General features: G+C 45.5%; 1 protein-coding gene across 6 annotated transcripts in view; it reads right to left on the bottom strand.

The window, feature by feature from the left end:
• TMEM164 (transmembrane protein 164) overlaps nt 1–9,626 on the bottom strand; it is a 182,220-nt gene extending 172,594 nt beyond the window's left edge. For 2 of the 6 annotated variants that reach the window (XM_039874738.1, XM_039874739.1), the window contains exons 1-2: nt 9,474–9,624; nt 8,484–9,138 (exon numbers count right to left, since the gene is read on the bottom strand). In XM_039874738.1, coding sequence (XP_039730672.1) covers nt 8,484–8,873 — 390 coding nt within the window. In that variant the 5' untranslated portion in view covers nt 8,874–9,138; nt 9,474–9,624. Of the gene's footprint in view, nt 1–8,483; nt 9,139–9,452 lie in introns of those variants that run through there. The other 4 variants (XM_039874740.1, XM_039874741.1, XM_039874742.1 and 1 more) reach the window with 3 other exon arrangements.
• Nucleotides 9,627–13,883: the final 4,257 nt, after the last annotated feature.

The following is a 13,883-nucleotide window of genomic DNA, read 5'->3' as shown; positions in this document are numbered from 1 at the left end:
TCCATTCCCTTCCTTCAGAACCACCTGGCCCAAGACAAGACTCGATACAATCTTCTTCCCTCTCTCATTTCCTCCAACAGTTACTGGAAAGGAACCAGAGCCAACCTAGAGATTTTCCAAACCCTCCCCTTCAGGATCTCAGGCTGGCAACAGGTCAAAGTCTCCTGACACACCATGAACTGCCAGATGTGTAAGCCATGCCCTGTTTAGTAGGCAGAGATCTGAGTAAACAAAGAGGACTGCTGGTGCCTAGAAGAGGAGGAGTCCTCTCCAAGCCTTTGGATTTAACCACTGCACCTAAGCACCTTAGAGGCAGACTTATCCTGGAGGGTCAGCAAGTAAGGTAGCAAAACACTGATAACCCCAGTTCTCTGCGTGGGGCAGGGTGGGAAAGAGGCCAAAAATTGGGCAAGGAATATGTGAAAGGCCACTGCTTTAAAACACTGGGACACACTCCACCAAATGGAGACCAAGTTAGGGAAACAGGTCCTTTTTTATAACCCATCCTCTTCCCCCATGCCCAGTTGAGTCTATGAGCCAAACACACTTCAGTATGAACCTCTTACATGGAACCGCTTTCTTCCTTGTTCCCTCATGGTTATCACCTCCTGTGATGCCATAGGCATTTTAAATTATAGAAGGGATTGTTTTAGAGCTTGGAGTACTCTAGAAGAAGGCAAGCTTGGGTGGGGTAGGTGAGGGGAGAGACTTGGAAACAGGGAAGAAAAAGAAAAAAGATAGGATAGCATCACATTTCGTCAGTTCTTCTGTGGACCTTAGTGGGGTAGCAACCATCCTATGAACCACTAAAAATCATCTTCTGGTTGCAGGTAGGAAGTCTGCTATCTCATTTTCTATATTTAGTGTCCGATCACTCTCATCAATGTTCTTTGTGTCTGTCCTTGACAGTGTGGGCCCTCCTTGGGACAACACAGAGAACAGCATCTCACAAGCCCCCTATCAGGGATTCATGGGCAACTGCAGTTTTCTTAACAACAGCCCAGAAATGACAAGGCATTCCTACAGTTTTACTTGGCTTGCCAAGGGAAAAGAATAAGATGAAATCTGCCCCTGATAATATTATGCAAATGACTCCGAGTTACAGTTGAGATGCTTTCCTGTGAAAGAGGAAGTAACTCTGTGCTTTTGCACATTTCATTTCCTATGCCTTAAATTTCTTTCCTTCCTGTAACATATAATGAACTACTACTCATTCGTTCACACATGTTCATTGAACATCTACTATAAGCCAGGCTCTTTTGGAGGCACTAGAATAGAAAACAAGACAAGCAAGGGTCCCGGCTCTCAGGGATCTAAGGTATCTCCTTCGTGACCCAGCTGAAATGTTACCTCCTCTAGGAAGCTTTTCTTAATTGCACTAGAAATAAAAGACCCTCTGTCCTCTATGCTTGTGTCAAATGTTACTGTACATGTCATGTTGCAATTTAGTTAACCTCTTTTCTTGCCTGTCTCATCTAAACCGTGAGCAACGGAAGGCAAAGAATGTTTCTTATTTATCTTTGACTCTCCAGTGCCTGTCACAGTGTTTGACACATAATAGCATTGGATAACCGCCTGCTGAATGGATTTAAGAATGAATAAATTCCCAAGAGCATTTAAAGCAAGGTCCTGCAAACAGAGTTGTTAGCATGCAATAACTATGTGTCAATATTTCCTTTTATTAGTTCCTGAAGATCTTAGAAGCTAGAAGGAAGGGAGTGGGATGTAGAAGGACTGGAAGGTGATTAAAAAAAAAAACCTAGCTCAAACACAACATTGACACAACTCCCAGTCATCAAACAAGTCACCAGATCTTTAAAGCCAACTCACAATAACTTGGGGCCTTCAACCTCTAATTTCAGCCACATTATTTTACACCTACATAAATACTGAGGTGCTACCAGAAGACTAAATGCCCTGCCCACAGGGCAGTCATGCCAGACAGGATGAACATTTGAACTAACTTCCCACCTAAAACTTTAGCCAATAGATAATGCCTCTCAAAGTAGGGTCCAATGCTCACTGGCATCAGAATTACTTGGGAGCTTGTAATAAATGCGAATCCCCCTCCTTGCCCTATACCTACTCAGACCTTGTGTAGAGAGCGAGGCATCTGCATTATAACAAGCTTCCAAGGGAATTTTTCACAAAAAAAGTTTGGAAACCACTGCTCTCCGCATCCATAGACTCTTTATGTCCACTCAGCCAGTTATAGGCAGAAGAAGAATACCTGAGACAAGATATTCTCAATTTAACAAAAGATATGTGTTAATTAACATGATGTGGGGGATCCTGTCACACAATGTGTACATATATCAAACCATCATGTGTACCCTTTAAATATCTCACAATTTCCTTTGTTAATTATACTTCAGTAACCTGAAAAAAAAATAAAACTAAAAAAGATAAGAAAGACCAGGAGAAGTTGAAAAACTTGGCTCTCCTTATAGAGGGTATTTCAATGAGGCATGATGGCAATAAGCTACCCATTGAAAAATACTTACAGGGAGAAAAATGGAAAGTGAGTCACTAGCTAATAACACTAAGAAATTTTTTATATGCTATTTAAAAAGGAAAAAAAGAAAGTAGGCCTGTCCAGATGTCTACCAGGAGATTAAGACCATGATCCAACAGCATAATTTCCTCACTGGGATGAAAGGGAGCAGATACTTTGGGCAGAGAACAGGCTGCAGTTCTAATGACCAGCTCTTTGTGGTAGAAATTCAACAAAAAAGATGTCTGAGCTGGAGCTAAAACCACCTCTCTCCTCTGATTATTTCAAAAAACAGACAAGGGATTCTCCTAATGGGCACAAGAGACATAGGAACTGTGTTCACGAGACCTCAAGGGAACATAGACAGGGCTACCAAAGGGAAAAGAAAAAAGGGGGAAAAAAAGTGGGCTCTGTCAGTCAGTCCGTCAGCATTATCCAGGCACATATTAAACAATTAATGTGCATGTATGGTATTGTATTAAGCTCTGCCGGGAATTACAAAGAAAAAAGAACTACTCCTTTCTGGTTTAAAAAAAAAAAAAAAGTACTCCTGCTAATGGGGGAGACTGAACAAACGCTAAAGTAAGCAACCCAGCCAAACTCTTACCGAATTATCTACATGTATACAAAGGTATACTTTAAAGAGCCAAATAGTCTGAGGAATGTTTGGAGGATTGGGAAAAGAGGACAAGAGGTGTCACTAGAATGACTGGAATAACTGGAGTTGGGTCAAGGTCATCTGGAAAGTTTCACAGAGAAGAATCTTCAGAGGAATACCTACAGAGGGGAGGGACACATGACAAATCCCACAAAGACAGTGACGAAGGTGGCACATTTATGGCAAAGGGACAAAAATCTAGAGACCCTCTGAATCGTCCCGTGAGTAGGAGCTAGCGACATACTGTTACTTAAAAGCAAGCCCCATCCTGGGTCATACTAATAGGTGCATGGCGAGAAAAAGCTGGCAAGTACATCTTTCCTCTCTGCGGGGTGTGGACAGGGCCTCTGGTAATAGTCACAGTGTCCAATTTCATAGGCTGTGCATTAGAAGGGTATACAGGCATGGGCGAGGATCCAGAGAAAAGCAACAGAAATGATTAGAGGAATGGATTGTAATGGCTATCAAGAAAGGTGAAAAGGAGTTAAGGTTTGTCAGTTTCTGAGTCGGAGGTAAAAAATATATTGGTCATCTGCCAGGTTTGAGCAGCTTTGTCCAGCTTCACTAGTGTTGAAGTGTGTTTAAGTAACCATATACTTATTCAGAGGATTAAAATGTTTTGTTTCCATGTGTCCTGTTTCATCGAGAAGATGGAGATAGGAAAAAGTTAAATAATTTGCCCGGTTCCGTAGCAAGCCATGAGCTAAATTAGCATTGTAAATATTAAATCCCAGGGCTGTGTGTGGGTTGTTTAATCTACCAGTCCACGCCACTTCTCTTTACAATGGATGCCCCCAAAAGACTGTAACAATGAAAGATGGAAAAATTCTCTGCAAACTTCCTTGAGAGGAAAAATAAAATAAACTAAAAAGGAATGTCATGCCTCACTGCTGAGGTCCATATAAACATCGTCCCCTTGTGTCTCCCTAGACTGATGACACAGGAACATAGTCCATCTGATAAGCTGTTAGCAGATGGCTGGATCCCTCATTGTACCCATTACCCACCAACATCACTTCCAAGCAAGAGTCATTACTAGTGCTCCAGACAACAGATGGGGATGAGGAGGTATGGCTGGTCTGAAGTCAAGGAGGGTGGAGAGACACAAAAAGCCTACTTCTTAAACTCATCAGGCTTTCTCTACAACAAATCCATCACAGAGCAAATGGAACAAACTGGTGTATGTTCAGTTAGTTCCAAAAGCTGTCAAAAAAAGTTCAGGACTGTTTTGAATATGTGCCATTCTACACTTTCAGCAAGGGGGGAGAAAATAAGAAAATCAAACAGTGACCCAAAAGCACGTAAACCATATCTGGTGAAAAATCAGACTTCCGATATATTGTAAAGAAGGCAGAAAATCAAATAGCATATGGCAACCCTAAAAAAAGAATGGGACTCACTCAGTATTACTGACTAAAAACCAGTGGCTTGGGGCTCTCGGGATGATAACATCAATTATTATTTGCCAAATGTCCAGATTAAATCCAGCCGGCCTTATGCGCATATGACATCAAGGGTTAAATGGCATATGTTATGCCTTACTAAGTTCAGTGCCCAATCAGGAGTTGCGTTGCTGACACAGACACATACAAAAACATCAGGAACTAGACAATTAGACAAGATATTTAAAATGGGATCTTTTTGTTAAGTTTCTAAGACAGAGACAATATATTAACTGCATACAAGGGAGGTAAACGGCCACTATTTTAAGACCACCAGTTTTACAGATAAAATCAGTCAAATTATCTGGCAATTTAACTCTTTTGCTGAGAAACATAGATTTTAGGACTTCAATAGCTATGAGAATCTCTTCCTACTTAAGCCCCTTTGCTGCCACTGTGGCAGCAAAGTTCTTAAGCCACGCCTGCTAACTTGGCTGGGTGATTTTTGGTAAACAGTATAATCAGTCAGTAAATTCATTTCCTGTCACCCACACCTGCCAAAATAATATCCACAAGGGGACTAGCCATGCTTGAAGAAATACTTATTGGTATAAATGGTAAACACCATTGATATTCTGCAAGGAGCTTAATGATGGTATGCTAATCTTGGTGATTACTGATCCCGAGAACCTTCAGCACCTCCGGCTTGAAATTAGGTGTGAAATGGTGCTGCTTAAGTCATACAAACCTCTATCAGTCCACAGTCCCGGGGCCTTTGAGAAATAAGACAAGACCAAAAAGAAACCTGACAGCAGGAATATTAATCAAGAACAAAACTCAGACAGAAAAGCTGCCTTTCCTTATGCTTCTAAAGCTGGCAGCATGGCTGTGATTAGGGTCTGTGTTAACAAGGAAGATCCTGGGATTAAATATTTTAAGGACTGAAAATGGGAAGATGAGGAGACTAACCAATTTCCCCCTCCAACTCTTCTATTTCCTGGCCTAAGCAATACTGTCCTTGTTACAGACAAATATACACTGACTCTGAGGAACAAGGCCTTTCTATAAAGCCAAAATTAAGTCATCCTGTTGCGAGACACACATCAGAAATGTTTCTGTTAAGCTATCCCTTTCATTTCAGCTAATGTCTCCCTTCCCTTATTAGGACCTCTGAACTCCATACAATTTACTGCCATAATGCAGCCTAATTCAGCTAATTCACTTGCTGAGGCATTTCTTTGTATTCGACTTCTCCCCTTTGGAATATACACAGTCACAAGAAACATTTTAACATCAGCTTCTCCAGCCCCAAGCTAATTTATCATAACCCTAAATAACATAATGCATGTGAAAGTACCTTATAATAAACAGTATAGTGCTAGATAAATGTTAAGGTATTATTAACCATACTTACTATCATTAGTCATTGCTGCAACCAAGTCAGAAAACTGATTCCAACCATCTGTTGTAATTTTTTTTTAAATACTCGTACCTTTTTTAAAATCCATACATTACTGCATCCCAAGAGGAGCCATAGGTAGGGTCTGGAATATTGGACTCGTCAGGCTAGTTCCCCCAGTAGACCAGAAGTTACTATTTAAATGATACAGAGCAGTGTGACTTAGGAGTTAAGTGTAAGGGAGTCTAATACTGGGTGGGCTCAAGAATCCCTCAGCATGACTCTGTTCAGAGTTTGAGCTAAGCACAGAACAATGGAAAATGCACAGGTGACAGGAATCAGTCCATAGTGCCCGAAACATCCCCCACTCTGTAGGAGTGAGTCCTAAGTGCCATCATCATCTACACATGTGCCCAAGAGTGACCTGGTCAGGTTGACTTTGCTGGGGAAACGGAGTAAAAGATGAACAAGGATGAAAAGATGAAGAAAGCCACCTGACCTTGGCAGAGAAGAAACTAGTTTCCTTTTTCTGGCTGAGGAGGCCAAAAGCATTTCTAGGATAGCTCTCTGTTGCATCCCAGCCACTGCTTATGAAGAAAAGAATCAATCACAGAACGTAAGACAGTCATGAGCTAGGAGTCCAACTCTGCCTCGTTTTGCAGATGAGCAAACTGAGGCCCAGGAAGAATACTTTCCCCAAAGTCACACAACTAATTAATGCCAGAACTAAGTCTCCAGATTCTTCTAAAAGCCTCTAAAAACCTTTCCACTAAAAATCCATGGTGCTGCCAGGTTTGACATAATCACACCAGCAGCAGCTCCAGTAAGGCTGAATTTAGTCCTTTGTCGATCTTCTAGATAAATGATTGCCAGAGGCCTCAAGACCCCTCTGTGGAAAAGGCACCCTCTGACCCTTACCACCTGCCATCCAAAAAAAGCACTCCTGTCCCCAGAGCCTCACACAGCAGTGGATGAGATGTGTTGTTTCCTCTCATTACAAAAAGCCTATTCATAAAAAAGAAAGAAGACTGGCTCAAATTTACACTGAAAGTCTAGCTGGGAGAGCCCTGGGCTTCCTGTGAATGGCATCACTTCCCAAGAAGCCCTTCCTTTAAAAAAAAAATGCTGCCCGCTCCAGCCCTGCTCCATGCTGAGAGCCACCCAATCAATAACAGCCTCTATTCCAAAGCTACCCACACCTCCTTGCCACATCTGCAAAATGGGAAGGGCTTGAGGCTATTCACATTTTATGGACTGGGAAACTAAGGCCAAAAACCTGCAATCAAAGGAGTTCCTAGAACACAGAGCCAGCAAGCATTCGAGCCACAAGTAGGCAGCACCATGCTGATCAGCACCCTCCCCACAGAGACTACCCTGCCAATCCACTGACAGCTTGCAACCCCAAAGAAGATGGGTTAGCTTTCCAACCCAGATGATAATTCACCTTTTGGCTGCAGGCAAGTGACCTCCCCATCCCTGGGCCCCAACCAGGCCTGTAAAATGGAGATAATAATCTTAACCTCCTGTCCCACAGAAGGCTACCACAAGTCTCCTGAGAATAACCTTCTACAAATACAAAAGCAATAAAGATGCTAATCTAATGACAGGTTTCAAAAGTGTCCCTGAGTAAAACACACCAGGTTGTCCACAACCTGAAATTTTTAAAAAGTTTTTCTTTTTCTCTTCCTCCTCCACCTCCATGATTTGATAGTTTTAGAACATGTGTCCACACAGGCCGAGTACAGAAAGACAGTCACACTCCTGGTCCTCACCCAGATTATTTTTATGTATCTAGCAACTTTCCTTTTCAATCCCATTTTTTTTTTCTTAGCACCACTAATGGAGGTAAATAAATCAGCCCTCTGAGCACCCCTGGACAATGACCACGGAAGATCGAATAAGAGTGATAAGTCAGAGAGAGATGCATAAAAATAAATACCCTCTCACCAAGGACAGACAGCGCCAGCCCAAAGTTAACCAGTGCACTTAGTAGGAGCTTGGTGCTGCTCCAACCCTCAGAATTCAAAGGCAGACCTCACTCTAACAGCGTCAACTCCGAAATCAAAGAATAATTAAGAGAAACTCGTGAAAGTACTTCCCCAAAGTACCACGGTGGAGACGAGGAATCTTATGTGACCACCTCCAGGAAAGAATGTCACCAGGCCTCCGGGGAAATTAACCGTGGCAAAGGGCCTGGAGGCTAAAGCACAGTCCCCAGATGTGATTCAGATAGGGCACCTGGATGGGGCTGGACTTCCTGCTGGTGAAAGGCTAGAGCAGGGCTGAGAGGGGAAGGGCTGCCAGCCTGAGCACCAGTCTTTCCTAGGGCTCAGGTACTGTGTTCCCCCCCCTCCACTGTGAGGCAGATGCACTGTGCAAAGGTGAAAGCAAGCCAAATCTGAGATTCGCACAGAAAGAGCTACTCATTGGAAAGTCATTTTTAAGGGTCCCACTTCCCGCAGAGATGAGGTGCTCTACTCTGCAAAATGTCCTGAGCACACAAATAACTCTTATCACTGAGGCGGCCGAGGAAAATGTCAACAGACTCACATGCATCATGGTGACCAGGTGACAGGGGTTGAGCAGGTAGATGACGGTCTTGGTGGCGAACTTAAAGCCCACCTCCACCCCGAAGGTCAGGCACAGGGCTACTAAGAGCAGATTCTTGCTCAGGCTCTCCTTGCCTTCCTCTGGCCGCTGGGTCACCTGCTCTGGCTGGCAGCCATGGCCACCCCTACCGTCCTCCTTCGTCTGCCTCACGATGTGCCGCAGGGCCACCAGGATCTCCAACAGGGCCAGGGTCAGGACCACCACACTTTCCAGCAGCCGTTGCTGCCAAGAGAGGAAGGCAGCACAGTCGGGGCCCCCATTGCCTGCAAAGCTGGGGTCCACGCCCCCATAGAGCCAGTCCAGCAGACTTCGGTAGCTATACCGGGACATAATGCAAAGTGGTTCCCCTCAACCACCGTGCAGGAAGCAAGAGCGAGATGGAACACAAGCCCAGAGGGTTGCCCGAGTGGTGGAACATGTACAGAGGGCACCCCCGCTCCAGACACCAGGGCACCGAGGGCAGGGGTGGGGAAGCTACACGCGAAGCCCGGGGTAAAGTGCTGGCTCTAACTTGTCCCCACGGCTGTCTGGGGAGCCCCCCGCGCTTCTCCAGTGGCCACCAACGAGGCAGGGTTGAAACGAGCCGTTGGCCAATCTAAAAGGAAGGAGAGGAAAAAAAAAAAAAGGTCTCAAAGAGGCACCATCGGGAATTCAGAAGGGAGGTAACTAGTGAGGGAAGAAAAGGGGAACCGGGGCAGTGGCGAAGCAAGCAGGGGGGGCAGGGGAAGCCAGAGGCCAGGAGGGTCAGGTTCAGGGCCAGGGGACCCAGCACTGCCGCGGTAGCGAAACGGGGCGCGATGGGGGTGATAGCGAGGGGACACGCGGAGGCCAGGAGAGGAGCTAGTGGGGCTGGGCAGGCGGGGAGGGCGACGGGAATGGCAGGGACGCCGGACTCCTCGTCTCACGCACTCGCTACAGGGGATCGCTTACTCCTGCAACCGCGAGGGCCGTCTCTGCCCCCAGCTAGGAACTTCGCCGCCGAAGGGCCCCTCCGGCCAATTTAGAGCCGTCCGGGTCCAGCCGCCCGTCCCCGGGTACATCCCCGAGCGCCCAGCTCCACCCCCGGCTCCAGGCAGCACCTCCCCCAACCCGCGGCCCGGCCGGGACCGGCCCCCCTCGCGCGGGCAGCGGTGGGAGGAAGCCGGCAGGGAGGGAGAGAGGGAGGGAAGGAAGGAGAGAGAGACGGCGGGAGGCCGGGCAAGCCAGGGGCTGGGCTGGGTTGCCGGTCTCCGCCCCCGGCGCTTCTTCCTGCGCCTCCTGCCCGGCCCCGGGGACTGGTTGCTGGTGTACTTTAGGGTTCCATTTCATCTGCAGAAGCCACCAGGACTGACACTTCAGGCCTTGTTGCTTCCTGCAGGCTCGTAGTGCCCAGGAAGCCTGAGCCCCTCGGCGGCTGTAGCTCTCCTGCCACTGCGCACAGCTCCTCCTCCTGGATCTTCCTTCCCTCTTCTTCTGTAGTTGCTGCTGTTTCTGCTTTTTCTTTTCTTCCTCCTTTTTCCCTTCCTCTTTCCTTCCCTTGTTACACGGTTATGCTGCTGCTGTTGCTGTTTTTCCTGTCTGAGCCTCCAGCCTCACGACTCCCCAGTTTTGCGTGCAGACTATCGATTCATCTCTGTCCTGACTCCTTCCCTCAGGTCTCCCCACACTCCTCCTCCACTGCTGCCCCCTCTGTGATGACACTCCCCACTCCTGCCTTTTTCGTTGCTGGTCTAGTTCTCCCATCTTCTTCTCCTCCGTTCAATTCTGCTCTCTCTTCCTCCCTTTTCCTGGGTTTCCATCTGTTTATTTAACTTAGTTTCAGGAACAGTGGGTACAGCTTACATCACCACCCACGGCGTAATTGAAGGCCTCCCCAGTGAAGTTCCATCTCTGGTGACCTGTTTCTCCAGGGGCACTTTGCATGGCCCGGGCACCTATATCACCAATAGCCCTCACTAAGTTCTCGAGGGCTTAAGTCTACTGCTGAGCCCCTGGGCAAGCTTCGCACAGCTTTGGGGTGTTGGCTAGGTCTGGCCTTCTCGTGTCTCCTCCTTTCTGCCCTGGAACCGTAGACTCGTAGAAGACCAGGACCGGCAGCTTCTCTCACCTTTTTAGCCACAGCCACACTGCTCACTTTAGTGCCGTGCACAGAAGCTTCTAGTCCTTTTCCCTGCTCTTCTCCCTCCTCTGGTCTGATACTTTTCTCGTTACCCGGGCCCCACAGCCCACCCCTGCCACTCCCTCTCCAGACCCTCCTTCTCCCCTTTCTCCTACCGTGCCTCCAATTGGAGACTAGCTGGAGGAAAAGAAGCTTCCCCTGACCTCTTTTCCTCCTTCCTCCCTGTAAGGGAAGAGCTGCTTCCCAACGTACGCTTGGCCAAGAGTCCAGCCACTGAAAAGCCAGCCAGGACAATGTGGGTGTGGAAGGGCCCAAGAATTGGATAAGGGCAGCTGATTGAAACAGGGTCTCCTCTTCCTTGCTGCTTTCTACCCATGGACTGTGGTTTACTTTTGGGGGGACAAGGAAACAGGAAAAGGACCCTCTTAAAAGCTACCTCATGTTGGCTTTAATATTTATCAAATACTCACGACAAGTTAGGAGAATATCCAGAAAAACACAGGCATCTTGCGTAAGAAACACTTTCGGGTGTTAGCTGCAAGCCGGACTCAAAATATAAAATACAGTCTACTATAGTATCAGGCCATTGTCCTCCCATCTTTTCCAAGTCTGATTTTCCTGACAAATTATAGCCTCAGAGCCAAGTAGCCTTGTCTAATTCCAAGCTATTGTACAGCATCTACCATGGGCCTGATGCTCTTCAAGTGCTAATTAATAAAGAACGACCACAAACAAGAATTGATTCAGAGGCTCACTCATTCATTCTCCTTAGGTGTTTTGTTAAATCCCCTGCAATATAATCAGGAACATCAAGGATAAAGCTGTAGAGCTCCTGGCAATGACATGCAACATTTGAAGACCTGAAATTCCTACCTTCAAAGAAGTAAGAATGAGGTGTTAAAAGAATATAAATGGAGCCATTTCAAAATGGAGTCGGAGCTTCCATACCTAAGGAACTGCCTTGCACATCCTAACTCCTCAAACCTTTGGAATGTTGAAACTGACAAAATAGCCTTTGGACTGGGCCTAAAGCAGCACTGTAGTCCAAACAACTGTTTGCAAAGATAACGAGAAAGCAGACATTATAACTATGGACTGAAAATTAAAGAAGTTCTTTAGAATTAGCATCACTATGCCCCTCGCCTTCATCTCCTAATTGGAATACTGTTTGGATTTCTGCCTGAGTCAGTGCATCTCAAACAGCTATTCTCTTGAATCTCTAATGTTCGTTGCTTCTTACTTTGGCCTTTTATTTTAGGTTAACGGAGGTTATAACACCTCAATAAATGGCTTTATTAATCCCTCCCATGTCCATGCTGAACTTCGGTTGGGAATGTGGCCTAGAGATTCCTTGTGCTTGCAAAATGATCATCTTTAATGACGGTAGCCAGGCCAATTTCCTCACCTGAGCTACAAATTCCTCTTTTTCATAGGTAGAATAGGCAAGTGTTTTTAGGACCTGGTTTCTAATTCCGTTTATGCCTTTTACTTGCTGTGTCACATTGAGTAATTTACTCAACCTCTCTGTGCCTAAATTTCCATCTTTTAATTGAAGGGTTATTAATGATCTATTATCCAATTCTCAGGATTATGCATAACCGAGTTGAATTATGTATAACATTATGTAGTATCTGGTGCGTAGAAAGAGCTCAGTAAATGCTACCCATTATTTTTATCCAGTTCTGCATCTGTGCATGCATGTGCACACTCATATGTATACACATTGAAATTCAGTGCCCTCCCTTACATCTGCATAAACATCCCTACCTATCCTTCAAAGTCCAAGTGAAATTGCACTCCTCCCAACCCCCACCCCCAGCTCCAAGAGCTCTCTCCCTCCTCTGAACCTCTACAGTAGTTTTTGCCTGCACTACTCATTTTATTCTGAATCACATACTGCCTTCCATTGTTCTCTCATTGTTAGTCCTGTCTCCCACACTCAGATCTTTGACAGCAGAGGATGGATCTTAATCTTTTCTAAACCCCTCACAGCACCTAGCATAGTGGCAAAGATAGTAAGCACTAGACAAACACTAGGAGATTGTTGTCCCCATATAGTTCAGTTCAAGCAATAATTGAACTGAAAAAAGGGTATCAGATTTTAGAAACTCAAAAAGCTTCACACAAATGTCCTGATCATTCTCTTGCTGGGACACAGGCCAGTGGCTTCTTGTCTCCAAACAGTAACAAGAGCAAATAAGCTTTGCAGTACACGGTAAAAAGGGAACCTGGAATCCAGGTTCCGTTCAGTGAGAACTTGGGGAAAATCATTTATCTGCGCTTCAGTGTACTCAAATAATACGAGGGGGTGGACTAGAATGGTTTCCAAGATACCTGCTGGCTCTAATTGTCTATGATTCTAGGAACTCAGCCTTACCGCCTTTTCATCCGAGTCATGTTTCAATCTTAAAGCAGAAAGCAGATGTACCTGGCTTGCTAATATAAGCCACATCTCTTCCTGTTGAAACAATACCTTAAATTCTTTTGTCCCAAGTACCTTCCTAGCTGTGAGCTCAACTAATCTCCTGTGGAGTGCAAGGGGTCAGAAGTTATTATCACAGACAAACTGAGGCTCAGAGAAATGAAAATTGCACAAGTTAGCAGCAGACCAAGGGCTATAACTTGGATTTCAGCAGCATGGGCTGAGCAAGCTTGCTCTTAGATTTGGCCCTCTGACCTCTTCTCTTCCTGCACTTTATATTCTTTGACTCCACTCCTGTCCCTTTACCACAATCTCACCTGAAAGTCAAATGCATACATGATCCCCCACAAACAAAACAATGTACAATCTCGATATTATATCAAGTGTTATCAGTAAAAATAAACTGCATGTGTATGAAGGAGAATGAAGAGAGGAGCCTTTGTCTTGATCTGTCTGCTTACTGCTTCTTTTTTCCTCTCAATCATTCAACATCAGACTTCATTTTACAAATACTTACTGAGCCTCTGTAATGGGCATAGGAATATGCTAGACATGTAGGCAATCTCTGCCTTCGAGAAGCTTAAAATCCAACTAGGGAGACTGGACTCACAAACAAGGAAGTTTGCATGACTATACTTAAGGGATGTATAAGTACAAGCCAAGCAGATAAGAGCTGTTGCAGGAAGCTCAAATCTTGCATTTATCAAGTGAACTGTACAGGCAAGGAGGGCAAGAAGAATTTGGAGCTAGTTCAACACTATGCAAAACTCATCTCTGGGGATAAAACTCAGCATGGCAGTGAAGGGGGCAGAATTCGTTA

The sequence above is a fragment of the Pteropus medius genome, unplaced genomic scaffold (assembly GCF_902729225.1).
Source record: "Pteropus medius unplaced genomic scaffold, Ma_sr-lr_union100, whole genome shotgun sequence".
Lineage (NCBI taxonomy): Eukaryota > Metazoa > Chordata > Mammalia > Chiroptera > Pteropodidae > Pteropus > Pteropus medius.
This window is presented reverse-complemented; position numbering and strand designations above follow the sequence as displayed.